The sequence below is a fragment of the Onychomys torridus genome, chromosome 21 (genome assembly GCF_903995425.1).
Source record: "Onychomys torridus chromosome 21, mOncTor1.1, whole genome shotgun sequence".
Classification (NCBI taxonomy): domain Eukaryota; kingdom Metazoa; phylum Chordata; class Mammalia; order Rodentia; family Cricetidae; genus Onychomys; species Onychomys torridus.
This window is the reverse complement of record NC_050463.1, coordinates 23,338,735-23,352,093: the sequence shown is the minus strand read 5'-3', so window position 1 is coordinate 23,352,093 and position 13,359 is coordinate 23,338,735. Positions and strand designations below refer to the sequence as shown.

At 47.0% G+C, this 13,359-nt stretch overlaps 1 protein-coding gene and 1 long non-coding RNA gene across 5 annotated transcripts in view; one reads left to right on the top strand and one right to left on the bottom strand.

The window, feature by feature from the left end:
• Map4k3 (mitogen-activated protein kinase kinase kinase kinase 3) overlaps nucleotides 1-6,275 on the bottom strand; it is a 156,865-nt gene extending 150,590 nt beyond the window's left edge. For all 4 annotated transcript variants that reach the window (XM_036170533.1, XM_036170532.1, XM_036170534.1 and 1 more), the window contains exon 1: nucleotides 5,903-6,275. In XM_036170533.1, the coding sequence (XP_036026426.1) occupies nucleotides 5,903-5,998 (96 nt within the window). In that variant the 5' untranslated portion in view covers nucleotides 5,999-6,275. The remainder of the gene's footprint in view (nucleotides 1-5,902) is intronic.
• A 119-nt stretch (nucleotides 6,276-6,394) lies between these two features.
• Nucleotides 6,395-9,478, top strand: LOC118571753. Its single transcript, XR_004943393.1, has 2 exons — nucleotides 6,395-6,517; nucleotides 8,796-9,478. It is a non-coding gene; the product is annotated as an uncharacterized LOC118571753 (long non-coding RNA).
• The last annotated feature ends 3,881 nt before the right edge of the window (nucleotides 9,479-13,359 follow it).

The window sequence follows — 13,359 nt, the reverse complement described above, 5'->3', positions numbered from 1 at the left end:
AATGAGATCTTCATCTAAATCTAATAATCTGCTGTTGTTTGCTTGCTTTGTAAAAAGCTTGCTAGAGAAATTACTCCCAAACGCGCTTCCCGGTTCCTTCCTACCTTAGACAGCTTCTAAAGCTGGGGAACATAACCTCATTGACTTCGGATGAGACCCTTTTCAGTTCATGACCATTTCCTCTGCTCTCTGGCCTTTCAAGGCGTTGCTTTAACCACGTCACAGCCTTTACTTTCCAGGCAATGACTTTCAAACACATGTAGATTTTTTAAAAAAGGATTAATGTCAACATTTCCAAAGCATGTTCTACAAGACACTAGTCCTAAGGAGAAGCTATAGTTACTGTAGAGAAAAAGAATCCTATAACCAAGCTAAAACTCAAGTTTGCTTATTGGGTTCAACACAGGACTCTGAAGTCTTTATTGCTGTTGTTGTAGGGCATGTGTGTGGAGATTAAAGGGCAACTCTATGGAGTCAGTTTTCTCCTCCCACCTTCCATGTGGAAGGTGACCTCAGGCTGTCAAGCTTGATGGCAAGCTCTTGTTACTTGCTGAGCCATCTCACTGCCCCTTGAGTCTTTACCCATGGCGGGGCTTTCCCTGAAGCTTAGAACATGCTTAGAACAACCTGTGCACAGACTGTGACTAATGCCTGAGAGTCTAATCCAAAAGTCAGAGAAGGCTCCAAGGCCTCAAGCCAGAGCATACTCAAGCCAGAGCATACTCAAGCCATAGTATATACTCAAGCCAAGTATACTCAAGCCATAGTATATTTAAGCCATAGCATACTTAAGTCATAGCATACTGTCAAAACAGAGACAGAGGCAAGGCAAAGGGCTGGAACTCAAGAGAATACAAGGTATGTTTGGCACAGAGCTGGGGACAGTCCTGAGACTACTTAATAGTCCACAATAAACCTAGAAAAGCAAAGACTTGGAGGTAAGACTAGTTTGAACTCAACTGGAAAAGTGCCATGCCTATGAAAAGATGGTACAACTTGTGTGCAGATATTAGACGTGAACGGGAGGATCTGTATGGGACTCCCTAGTTTCTCCAAGACGCTGTGTTATTCTTCCAAATAACAAACCTATGGTCATGGGCCTCACTGAAAATGTGAAGAATGCTTACATTGATGCCAACCTTTTGACATACGACACAACACAGTCATCTAAAAGGTTCATAAAAACCACTGGTTGTGGGGTTGGGGATTTAGCTCAGTGGTAGAGCGCTTGCCTAGCTGGGTTCGGTCCTCAGCTCTGAAAACAAACAAACAAACAAACAAACAAACAAACAAACAAACAAACCAACCACTGGTTGCATATGCCTTTAAGGCCAGCACTTCAGGAGGCAGGTGGATCTCTGAGTTCAAGGCATCTGGGTCTACAGAATGAGTTCCAGGACAGCCAGGGTTGCACACAGAGAAACCCTGTCTCAAGCAACAACAACAACAACAAAAAAAAAAAACTTAAATTGATTGAAGAAAAAAGATCACACACACACACACACACACACACACACACACACTTCGTAACTTATTAAGTTTATGATTTTGTGTTGGGCCTCATTCACAGCTATCCTGAGTCACATGGGGCCCATGGCTGGACATGCCTGCTGGGCCATTTTATGTGAAAAAAGAAAAAAAACAAACACACAGAACATACAGTTTCTTAATTTCAGAGTACTTCATGAACCTCTTGGGACCCAACCATAGAGCTCAGGCATCGGTCCTGCAGTCCCCAAGCAACCCTGGTGCTAATGCTTCATGGCTGCTCTGAAGTCTGCAGTGTCATATGTCACTTAAAAGATACTATTAATTTCTTTAAAAAAAAAAAAAAAAAAAAGCAAAAAATCAAAAAAAAAAAAAAAAAAAAAAAACCTGCTCTCAGACAGTGCAGACTAAATGGACAATTGCACAGGCCAAAGGAAAAAGAAAATAACCTATTTGTTGGGTAAAACTCAAGTCGTTTACTCAGCACCAAAAAGCAGCCTCACATGAAATAATCCTTGAGATCTAAGTGCGTTTTGCAAGCTGCATGGCTGCTGAATCCCAGACCATCAACGTTGCAGTTCAGCACTCTGTCACCAAGCTACAAATACAGTAACTGTGTTACTGCAGTGGGTGGAAGAGTTTTCAAAATAAAAATCCCTTAAAACAACCACCTTCCAAGAATCACTATAATTGGTCTAACTTATTCACTTAATAGAACCATTCCATTTTTAGCCCCTGCTCGCCAACAGCTCAAGGAGCAAAACGCATCCCTGCCTTTTGGAAACGTGATGCACTTTTCTCCAGCACGTGTGTCAGACACATCTCACAGCAGAACAAACGTGGAAAACGTGTATCTTCACCGCATGACTTGGTTGTAGAAAAGAGGGAAGGTCCAGCTTTGGGTTGTTTAGCAGGCAGGAGGTGTGGTACCAAACGGCACAGAGATGCTCTGCTTGGGTCTCTGGGAATGAAAGAGTCTGGCAGGCAGGAATCAAGCTTCTATTATCTGATGTCCACTGGCAGGCTCCAAAAGCACACGAGGCCTGGCTGCATATCAAGGGGGAGGAGCCACCCAAGAGACACACTAGGCTCAGAGTGTGGCGACAACCCAAATGCTGAAGGCAATATCCGCTTCAGATTCTTCCCTGGAAATTCAGTACGACACAATCTGCCCATATCCACTGTACAGAGGCAGTGCCCCACTGGTGGAGGATAGAGTCTCCACGCGGTTCAGCTTTTACCTTTGCCATCTACCAACTCCAGAAAGCCATTCACACCTCCTGTACTTGCTTCTTCAACGGCATCTACCTCAACAAGGCAGTTGTAGGACCAGGGAGGAAACTTTCAGAAAGTGCCTGCCAGGTAACAAGCACTCCGTACATGTTGGCTACCGTAACCATGAATGGCTGACAAGATTAGTCAATTTGTCATACCTCTATTACATTCAGGTGTCCTTGGAAAAAAATTACAGACTCTTTTCTTTTTAGTCAGGTAGGTTTACCACACCATTCATGGCTTTGTTTTGGGACAGTCCTATTCTGTAACCCATGCTTACTTGGAACTCACCATGTAGCCCAGGTTGGCCCTGAACTTGTGGCCAGCATTCTCCTGCCTCAGCTTCCCAAGTGCTGCATGTGCTACCAAACTGACTTCTTGGGTTTTTGTTTTTTGCTCATTTGTTTGGTTGGTTTGGTTTTTAAATATACTAAATACCTGGCTAATTATTCCTATCAAGAACCTACCAGTACTGGCCTGTAATTTCAGCATAAGATCCATCCTTTGCTACATAACAATTTCAAAGTCAATCCAGACAACATGAGACCCATCTCAAGAGCTAGAAATACACACACACACACACACACACACACACACACACACATACACACGACTTGGTGTATACATCACCACTGAAGACACATAAAACTGAACTTTTCTACTATTATAATTGGACTCCCCCAGACAGTTATTAGCTATTTGGATCTGGATACATTTCTAACTTCTTAGTCAAGACCAAATTCCAAAACATCATCATTCTTACCAGCACTATCCCAGCAAACACCATTATTCTTACCAGCCCTACCTGAACAGCCTCCTAACTGCCCTTTCCCTCAACACATCACGAGAGGGAGAACTTTTTAAAGTCCAACTATTTATTTATAGAGTGTGTGCATGCATGTGTGCGTGTGGCATGCACATGTCATGTAATACCTGTGGAGGCCAGAGGACAACTCTGTGGCATTAGTACTCCCATTATACTTTCCGTGGGTCCTGCAGACCTAACTCAAGCAAGCCTGCGCCTCAGCCCAGTAGTCCAGATCTAAATTGGACACAGTCATGCATGTCTACACCTCTACCATTCAGGGGGCAAAGCTGGAAGATTATGAGTTCCAGTCCAGCCTGGGATACACAGTAAGATCCTCTACCTTGAAAAATAAAATAAAGAAGAAAAGAAAAAAATGGAAGGGGGTCTGGAAAGACAGCTCAGCAGCTAGCAGCACCTGCTCCTCTTCCAGGACTCAAGTTTGGTCCCAGCACCCATCTCAGGGGCCTCACAACTGCCTGTAACTTCACCTCCAAGACATCTGATGCCCTCTTCTGGCCTCCATGGGCACCTGCAGTACACATACACTGAGGCTGGGCCATGGTGGCGCATGCCTTTAATCCCAGCACTCGGGAGGCAGAGGCAGGTGGATCTCTGTGAGTTCAAGGCCAGCCTGGTTTACAGAGTGAGTTCCTGGACAGCCAGAACTGTTTTTACACACACACACACACACACACACACACACACACACACACACAAATCTGTCTCAAAAGAAACCCAAAAAAAGATGGAAAGAAAAGAAAGGAAGATAGATCCATATCTAGTTTCACCCCCCATGAGCACCATAGCTAAAAGGACTATAGGAACCAGTATCCACAGCCATCCTCTCTGTGGCTGCTCAAGCTACAGTTCTTCCTAGGTTCATACTGGTTTCTCTGGCCTTTGAATGGAGCTCCCTCTACGTGGCATCCTCTCCTCTCACCACTGCCCTGAGCAATGCCTTGTCATCTTCCAGATCTTGGTGAGGGACTGGAGCGCTCCAAATCAGGCCTTCCTATTCCATGCTAGCAACCCTCACTGTCCTCTCCACAGCCACAAAATACAACTGTACTAAAATGACCGAAACCGCTGTTCAATGTTGCTCTTGTCAAACAACAACAACAAAAACCTAGATTCCAAATCCATCTGGGTCCATTCCTGTTTGCAGTTGCCACAACTCAAGTTCACCAACATAGGCCTGATAAGCTATGCACCGTAGTTATGCTCAGCACACCTTTGTCTATAGAGGAAAGTGTGAGGGAGACACATCACACACACACACACACACACACACACACACACACACACACACACACAAGCCCCACGGCACTGCCTTGGGCTAACTTATCTAACTTATCTTGGCTAACGCATTCCATTGATGCAAGAACAAAAAACCTATTGCTTTAACATGGGCAAAATGAACCGAAGACTAAACTTTCCGACACGATACTAAGTTTCTCTGTGCATCCTCAGGTGTTCCGTGAAACAGGAGTCCAAGTTCAGTGCCCAGTAAGTAGATACGCAACTAAATCAAAACTGCTGCCACATTTGACACCATCCACCTCCCTTCTTGGCAGACTCGGAGAGGCCAGGAGTTGAGCTGGCCTGGGAAGAGTGATGTATCCTCCCACATTTAGAAGTGGTCCCCCTCTGCAACAGAAACGCTGTACTGCTAGTGAATTTTGAATTCTAACCTTGCCAAACCAGTACCCTCCCTGGGTACTCGATCCACGAAAAAGAAAAATCTGATTCCTGGGTGCCACTGGCCAAAAACAAACACCCCTGTCCAACGCTTCTGGGAGGAAAAAGAAAAAGTTGCTTCCTTGCCTCCCAAACCAGATCCCTTTCTACAAAACCAAGTGACTCCTTGGAAAATTACAAGGAACTGACAGGCAGATGTTAAAGAGGTTAAAGGCTAAGGCTAAGGCAGATGTTAAGCGGCTAAAGGCGAAGGCTGTTTTGGAGGTTGCCCAGGATAGTCGCGTTTAGACGAGAACCAGCAGGCCCTGGGCGGACAGCAGCTCCCAGCCACCGGCCGAGGATCCCCAGGTCCCGGAGAGGCACGCAGGTTTGACAATCGCCAAGCAAGCCCCTAAGCAGTCCGGTTCGTTACGCAGACCGTGCCCAGGCAACAAGCTCCCCAGCCCGGCTCTGCACTCCCGGGAGCACCGCGGCTCCAGTGCAGCCGGAGAGGCTGGGGATCCGTGAACGTGCGTCCCGGGCACAGGCTCCGGAGGAGGAGGACGCCGCCGAGGGTTGCGGTCCCACGCCTGGCCCTTTGTTCCGTCCCAGCGGCGCAGGCCCGGGCTCGGCGGGGCCCCTTGCCCTCCTCACCTTGTAGACGTCGCCGTAGGTGCCGCTGCCGATGCGCTGGATCAGCTCGAAGTCCTCCTGGGGGTTCCGGCGGGACAGGTCGAAGCCGGGGTTCATGGCGGGCCCCGGGTGCCCCCCGCCTCCCTCCCGGCCCGGGGAGGGGGGGCGCTCAGGGGGGCCGCACGGAGGGAGCGCCCGCGGCCGGCCCGGCTCTGCCGCCGGTCACAATCGCCCGGCTGCACGCCGCGGCCGCCGCCGACCACGACGAGCCGCCCGGCGTCCCCGCCCCCCGCCGCCGCCGCCGCCGCCGCCGCGCGGAGCCGCCGGGTCACACCCACCAGGAGAGGAGCGCGCCCGCAGCCCCTCGCTCGGGGTGCAGCTCCAACATGGCTTCCGCCCGCCGCTCCGCCCGCCCGTCCGCCCGCTCGCCCTCCCTCCCCTCCCGTTCCCGGCCCGCGCGCCACTGCGCAGCCGCCATCCCGGAGGCCGCGCGCTCCCGCCGGGCCCCGCGCGCTCCCGGCCGGCCGGCCGGCGCGCCGGTCCGGACGCTCGCCAAGCGCCCGACGCCCCTGGAGCAAAGTTGCACCCGCTGCTCGCGGCCCCCAGCCCCGAGCAGGTAGTAGTAGTTGGCAATGGGTAAGACGGTGTCCCACCCTCACCCCCAACTTTTTTTTTTTTTTTTTAGGAGCAGGTACTCGCCGGCTGCAACCGAGAGTCCAGATTTTTTTTTCTCCTAGGTTCAGGGGGAGGAGGTAGCAATCAGAAAAGCGAGGCGAAGTGACACTTTGGGTGCTTGGGGGTTGGCTTGACAGGGGTGCAGAGAGGACCAGGACAGAGCCGCGGCGGGGGAGGGTATTGTGGGAGGGGGGACGGGAAGCAATGCAAAACCTTAAGCCGTAATTGACCTCTGTCCAGGGAGAGGGTTGGATTTTAAAGCCCGGGGCGGGCACTGTGCAAGCAAGCTGTCTGGCCACCTAAGGAGGGGGAGGTTGCAGAGGGTGGGGCCTGGACCGGATCTATTCCCACACCTGAAATGCAAACACGTGACCATCTCGGAGCTCCGGAGCTTCTACCTTACCTGCCCAGCGCTCCACCCAGCTTAAGATCCACATAAAGCCAGCAGGACGTCCCGACTTTGAAGACACACACTGTCTCTGCTTACAAGTTATCTAAGAAAGGACGCAGGCAATGGAAGGGTCATGTTGGGTTCTCAGGAAACTACTACGCTTTTGCAAAAGTTGTAACCAAGTCGCTGACGGCCACTCAGGCGTCACAACGTTGTGTTTTTTTTCTTCAAAAAAGCTTTCCTAATCTCTTTAGGCACCACACCTCCTAAGAACTAATGTTCCCTAATGCTTAGTGGCTTCTCAGAAACTAGTCTTCTCAAACCTGTTAAGGAATAGTTGAACAATCTACCCAACAGTTTAACAGCTTCAAATTTTTAAAAAAAATTATGTTGCTTACAGTAAAATTACATATTTACTAAATTCTCAAATTGTTTACTCCAAACCGTGTGTAGTGGCACATTCCTGCCATCCCAGCACTTAGGGAGCTGAGGCAGGAGCATTACTACAAGTGCAGCATCAGCCTTGACTAGAGAGCGTGTGTATGGGGTGTTTACTTGAGTGTCATTGACTAAAAGACGTTGGGTTATGATCCTCTCTGTAGTACATAAACAGGCTTCCAGTTGTATGATGTTTAATTCTCCTAAAGTATCAAATGTAACAATGTTGCTTACTTTTCTGCCCCAGGGGTGCGCATCACGGGATTAATTCTGGATAAACTTTGAGGCTGTGCTATCTTGAGCTACTCCCGACCTTGCCTGGTTTTCCCCAGCTTCTTTCTGCCTATTGAAGGCACTAGCAGGGGCTAAGGAGCAGGCCTGCCTTCTGCGTGTGCTGTGGGTGGAGAACTGTTTGTCTTCTCTATGCCAGACATGCAGATAATTGGCTGGGGACTCAGATAAGCAAATTTAAGTATCCCAAATCGGGACCAGCTCTGCTTGCTTTCTCTGCCCTTTGCGTGTTTAAAAAGCCAAGTTTCCAGGACTGAATCGCTTGCACTGGAAAGTTCTAATGGTTCCACCGTTTTGTTTGCTGGGATTATCATCTGTGCAGATAACCGAGTGTTTGCATCACGAATAGACAGACCTCTTTCAAAGGGAAAAGACATTCAGCAGGGTTGGAGCAGGCTTTAAAGTTTTGTTTGTTCCATTTTGGCAGGACCCAATTATTCCTTTTTTGCAGAGAATCAGATTTTCATGTAAGGGCCCGATTTGCCATATGGGTTAGGCCATAAATAAAAAGGTCTTTTGTAATTAACTGTTCACAAAGAATAAATAATACTTTGTGCCCACACACCCCTACCCATGTCTAACAAGCCCCTACTTTGCTAGAAGTAACACTAATGATCACACAGTTGCTTTGAGTCAGAGAAAGGGTTTCCCTCTTCTAGGATGAGAAACATCCTTAAAAGTCATCTGGGTTCCACTCTTGGATTTACCATTGTTTGAATACATCCTGTCAAAGGAGATTCACTGCTGTACAAAGGCATCCATCTTACCATTAGCTAGATACTGCCAGTGAAAGTTCATAATGGCGTGGAGAAAATAGTGGTGTCTTCCAGTACCAAGTGCTTACAAGGAGCCAAGAGTTTTCCTTGTATTATCTCATTTAAATCACACAGCAACCTGATAGCATAGGTCATATTATCTCCTTTTTTATGGCATCACAGGCTAATTAAGCTTATCAAGGTCACACAGAAGTCTCAGTTTTAACAGAGGCAGCTTACTAGTAAAGACTAGCTTCTTAGCCAACAGTCTGTTCTGTTTATATGCCATGTCCTGCCATGTTCTTTTTTGTTTCTTACAATGAGCCATACATCATTTGTGTAATGCTTTCTTTTTTCCTTTAAGTTAAATGGACCTATGATGGACTTAAGCAATGAATATTGGATTCTGGTGGTAAGAGAACACAGAAAAAAGAGCCAGGGCACCTGCCATCCAGCAGTTCACAAACAACCTGATCAATAAATGGGCTTAAGAAATGGACAGGCAGAAGAAACACAGATGGCTGGTAAACGTGGGGAAAAAAAGAAGTCTGTCCTCACCAGTCGTTAGAGAAGTGCAAGTCCACACTACACGGAGACTCCCTCTCACGCCAGTCAGAACATCAGTCAGAAGGCAAACAAGAGATGCTGGTGTGAAAGTGGACGAGAGGGAGCCCTTGTGTGCTGGTGGGAAAACAAACCAGTCCAATCTCTACGAAAATTGCCATGGGGGTTTCCTCAAGAAACCAGCAGCAGATCTACCATATGGCCCGGCGATCCTCCTCTGTGGGTATTTACCCAAAGACTCCAAATCAGCATTATCACAGAGTTGGCTACCTATGAATGTGTATTGCAGCACAACTCGCCATAGTTAAGTTATGGAACCGACCTAGGTGCTCCTGCAAGAGGGAAATGGAATAAGAAAAATGTGGTATAGATACACAATAGAACTTTTTTTTTTCAGCCATAAAGGAGACTGGTTATGTCATTGATGGATGCTACTGGAGACACAAAGACAGCCTCAGAAAGACGACATCACGTTTTCTCTCATTTGTAGTTCCTTCATTGTATAGAGTCGTGTAAGTCGTGTGTGTGTGTGTGTGTGTGTGTGTGTGTGTGTGTGTGTGTGTTAGATGGCAGTGGAGGTGAAAGTGTGTGCTCGACATCGAGTATGTAGCTAAAGAAAGACAACACAGAACCATAGAAGCCCAGGGGAACAGCGTTAGTCCACACTGGAAGATCGGGGACCGATACTGAATTGATGTTTGAAGACCGTGTTGAGGGTAGTCAGGCAAAGAAGGGGAGATGGTATTCTCTAGGAGAGCCCCTCAGCCTCAGGGGCTCTTAAAGTGCCATCCATGAGTCCTGCACAGCAAAGCTAAGTGAAAAAGCTAGGCTGGGCAGCGGTCCTCACAGCCGGCATGTCCAGACCACCCTTCAGTTAGCCAATCCCTCCTGCTGTCCTGCCGTAGAAATTTTTTTATCACTCCACTTTTTTTTTTTTTACTAGTCTACTTTGGTGGCTTACTGATTTCAGCCCTCTCAATTTAATATAACTACCACTCACATTTTGATACACCAGTGACTCTGCAACAGAAATACCTAGGAAGGCTTAGATCAAAGAAAAATCCGCAGAGGCCGGAGAAATGTCTCAGGGATTAAGAGTACACGCTGTCTTCCAGGGCATTCTATTTCAGCTCCCAGCACCCATTGTAGGATGACTCCCAAACACCTCTATCTGTGGCTCCAGAGGACCTGATGCATTCATGTGAACATATATAGGTATACATATTTAAATTATTTTCAAAGATGGCAACCAAGCCATACACTGGGGAGGAAAATCAAACATAGACCTGTATGTGAAATAATATGATACCACAAGTAACTGTGTTTAGTGTGTGTGTGTGTGTGTGTGTGTGTGTGTGTGTGTGTGTTACACATATGAGTGCAGATGCCTGGAGAGGCCAGAAGAGGGTGCTAGACTGCACTGGAGCTATAGTTACAGGCAGTTGTGATCCACATAATACCAATACTAGAGGTCTAGAAGACCAGTACATGCTCTTAACTACTAAGCCATCTCTCCAGCCCACATAACTGTGTATGTTTAGGAGTGGGGACAGGAAGAGAAAGGGGCAATGTGTCTTAAAAAGTCTGATGGCCTTTGTGATTTGTTTTTGTTTTTTTTTTTGTTTTTTTTTTTTTGAGACAGGGTTTCTCTGTGTAGCTTTGGTGCCTTTCCTGGAACTCACTCTGTAGCCCAGGCTGGCCTCGAACTCACAGAGATCCACCTGGCTCTGCCTCCTGAGTGCTGGGATTAAAGGTGTGTGCCATCACCACCTGGCTGTGAATTTTTTTTCTTTTTGAGGTAGGGTCTCATATAGCCCAGGTTGGCCTCACACTCACTCTGTGGCTGAGAATAACCTTGAACTTTTAATCCTCCTGCCTCCATCTCAAGTCTGGAATTATAAATTTGTAGCACATTAACCATTTTCATGTAGTGCTTGGGAAAGAAGCCAGGGCTTTGACATGCTAAGGAAGCACTCAAACTGAGTAACATCCCCAGCTTATTTTTTTTTTTTAAATCATACTTTTCAAGTCTTCATGAAGTATAATTAGCAATAAATGAATATATTTACAGTGCATGATGTGAATAATATACATATATATTTATATATATTCTGAAATGATTATCACAGACCAGCTGTTTTTAAGAAAAAGAACCAATTTATGCAGAGGCTTGTAACATGTTAAGTTCTCCCAGGCTTCTGTAACAGCAGAGAAGTCCAGAAAATGTAGCCTAGCTCTACTTTAAGCCAGGCTACCTGCCTTTGGAGCTTGCCCCTGTCTCCTTTCCTGAAGGACCTCAGGAAAGGAGGTCCTATTATTTCCAACTAAGGCTGTTAGGGAGTATCACAGAGAAGGTAAGCATAAGGCTAGTGTCTGACATTACAGTAAGCCCACAAGGCACTGATGACCATTATTGTGGGCACATGAGAGAACGTCTTCCTGCCAGAATTTGGTGGTAGGACTCTGTTGCTCAAGACACTGCACACTTTAGTCACAGAATACAGAGAAACCAAGGTGTCCTCTCTGCTGGCTAGCTGTCACAGTGCTGGAAGGTGCTGGGCAGGCTGCTGAGGAGTGAAGAATGGGGGAGGGCGAGTCAGAAGTGTGACCCAGCTGTGAACTCTGTAAGCTATGAGAACTGAGGACACGGCAGGCTATGCTCATGGCTGCAATGGTGACTTGAATATTATAGGGGAAACCAAATGTATTCTGGCTGGACTGAAAGCCTGTTCCACAACAGCAAACACATGCCTGGCACTGTAAAGATGGCCCAGCATCCATAGCTGGGAAGCTCATAGACCCTAGGGGTGGATCTACTACTATTACTTTGCTAAATAGAAATGGTATCAAATGGCCCTCTTAAATTCCTATCTCTCCTCTCATAGATTAGTGGAGTTCTCACACTCATCAGGGAAGCTTCTTTGTGGGGTGGACTGTGGTTAAAACAGAAATTCACAACAGGCCAAAGTGCAGAGGATGTGTCTCTATGGCATGCTCCCCACCACAAATGGGGCATTTGATACATCCCTTTCCTCAAGGCTCAGAGACTTCTCCAAAGAGGGGAGAGAAAGTTTAGAAAAGCCAGAGGTTGGCGAGTGCCAGAGCAAAACAGTGTCTTCCGGACGTGACTACTTCCCTGATTTGATAGCATCTGTGGCTGCCTGTACAGGACCTGCAAAAAAAAAAAAAAATCAAGATGGTTTAGCATGAAGTGGGGATGGGGGAATAGCTCACAAGTTCCCATCCCCACTGGAGAGCTGTTGACGTTTGATGCTTCTGGAGAGGAGGTGTCAGTTCCCTTTAGCATGTGGACCCTGACAGCAGATCAGCTGTGCTCTGGTGGCTCCACACAGATTGGGCTGGATGGGTTACTATGGAAAAAAAAAGAGAGAGAGAGAGAGAGAGAGAGAGAGAGAGAGAGAGAGAGAGAGAACATGAAGCTGGGAGCAGGAGGGGGTGGATCAGGAATGAGCAGAGAAGAATTATAACCAATATACATTTCTGCATGTATGAAATTCTCAGAATAAATAAAATATATTTCTTAATTTGTATGCAACTTTTACCTGAATGCGTGTCTGTGCACCAAGGAGGCCAGAAGAGGGTGTTGGATCCCCTGGGACTGGAGTTACATGCAGATGGTTGTGAGCCAACATGTGGGTACTAGAATTGAACTTGGGTCCTATGGAAGATCAGTCAGTACTCTTAATTGCTGAACTCTTTGTCTCTCTATCCCATAAGATACTTTTTAAAGTGACCTAAAAAATTAAAATATATATACATATATATATCAGGGTGGCAGCAGGATGTGGTGCCCATAATCCCAGTACTCAGGAGGCAGGAGCAGAAAGGTCTCCAGTGTGTGGTGAGACTGAGCTATATAACAAGACCGGTCTCAAAAGTGAATGAATGAATGAATGATGAAGGGTGACAGCAATGGGAATAGTGTTAGATGTTAGAGGTGTGATTCAGGAAATGATTACAACATGTATCAGAGACCCTGAATTAAGGCTCAGCCAGAGAGACTTCTAAGAACCTGAGAGAGAATTGGAAGCTAGAACTCATAGGCTTGGGGAGGGGAGAGAACACACAGAGCTTGGGTAGAGTGCAGGCTTCTTTCTGGTCTGGGCAATGAGGAAGTGTGGTGTGGGCCCTTTCCGTGTCAAGGGGAACTGGTGTTATTTGGGGGAGGGCTCCAGGATCAGATCAAAGTGGACAATTGTGTTCTATATCTGTTGAGTCGGAGGTGCTCAACTGGAAAGGATGAGTGAGCAATATGTGGGTTTGATACCTAGAGAAGATCTCAGAGCAAGTTTAGAAAGAGTCCTTTAGAAAGACTTACTCAACATTAGAAACTTACTGAGTGC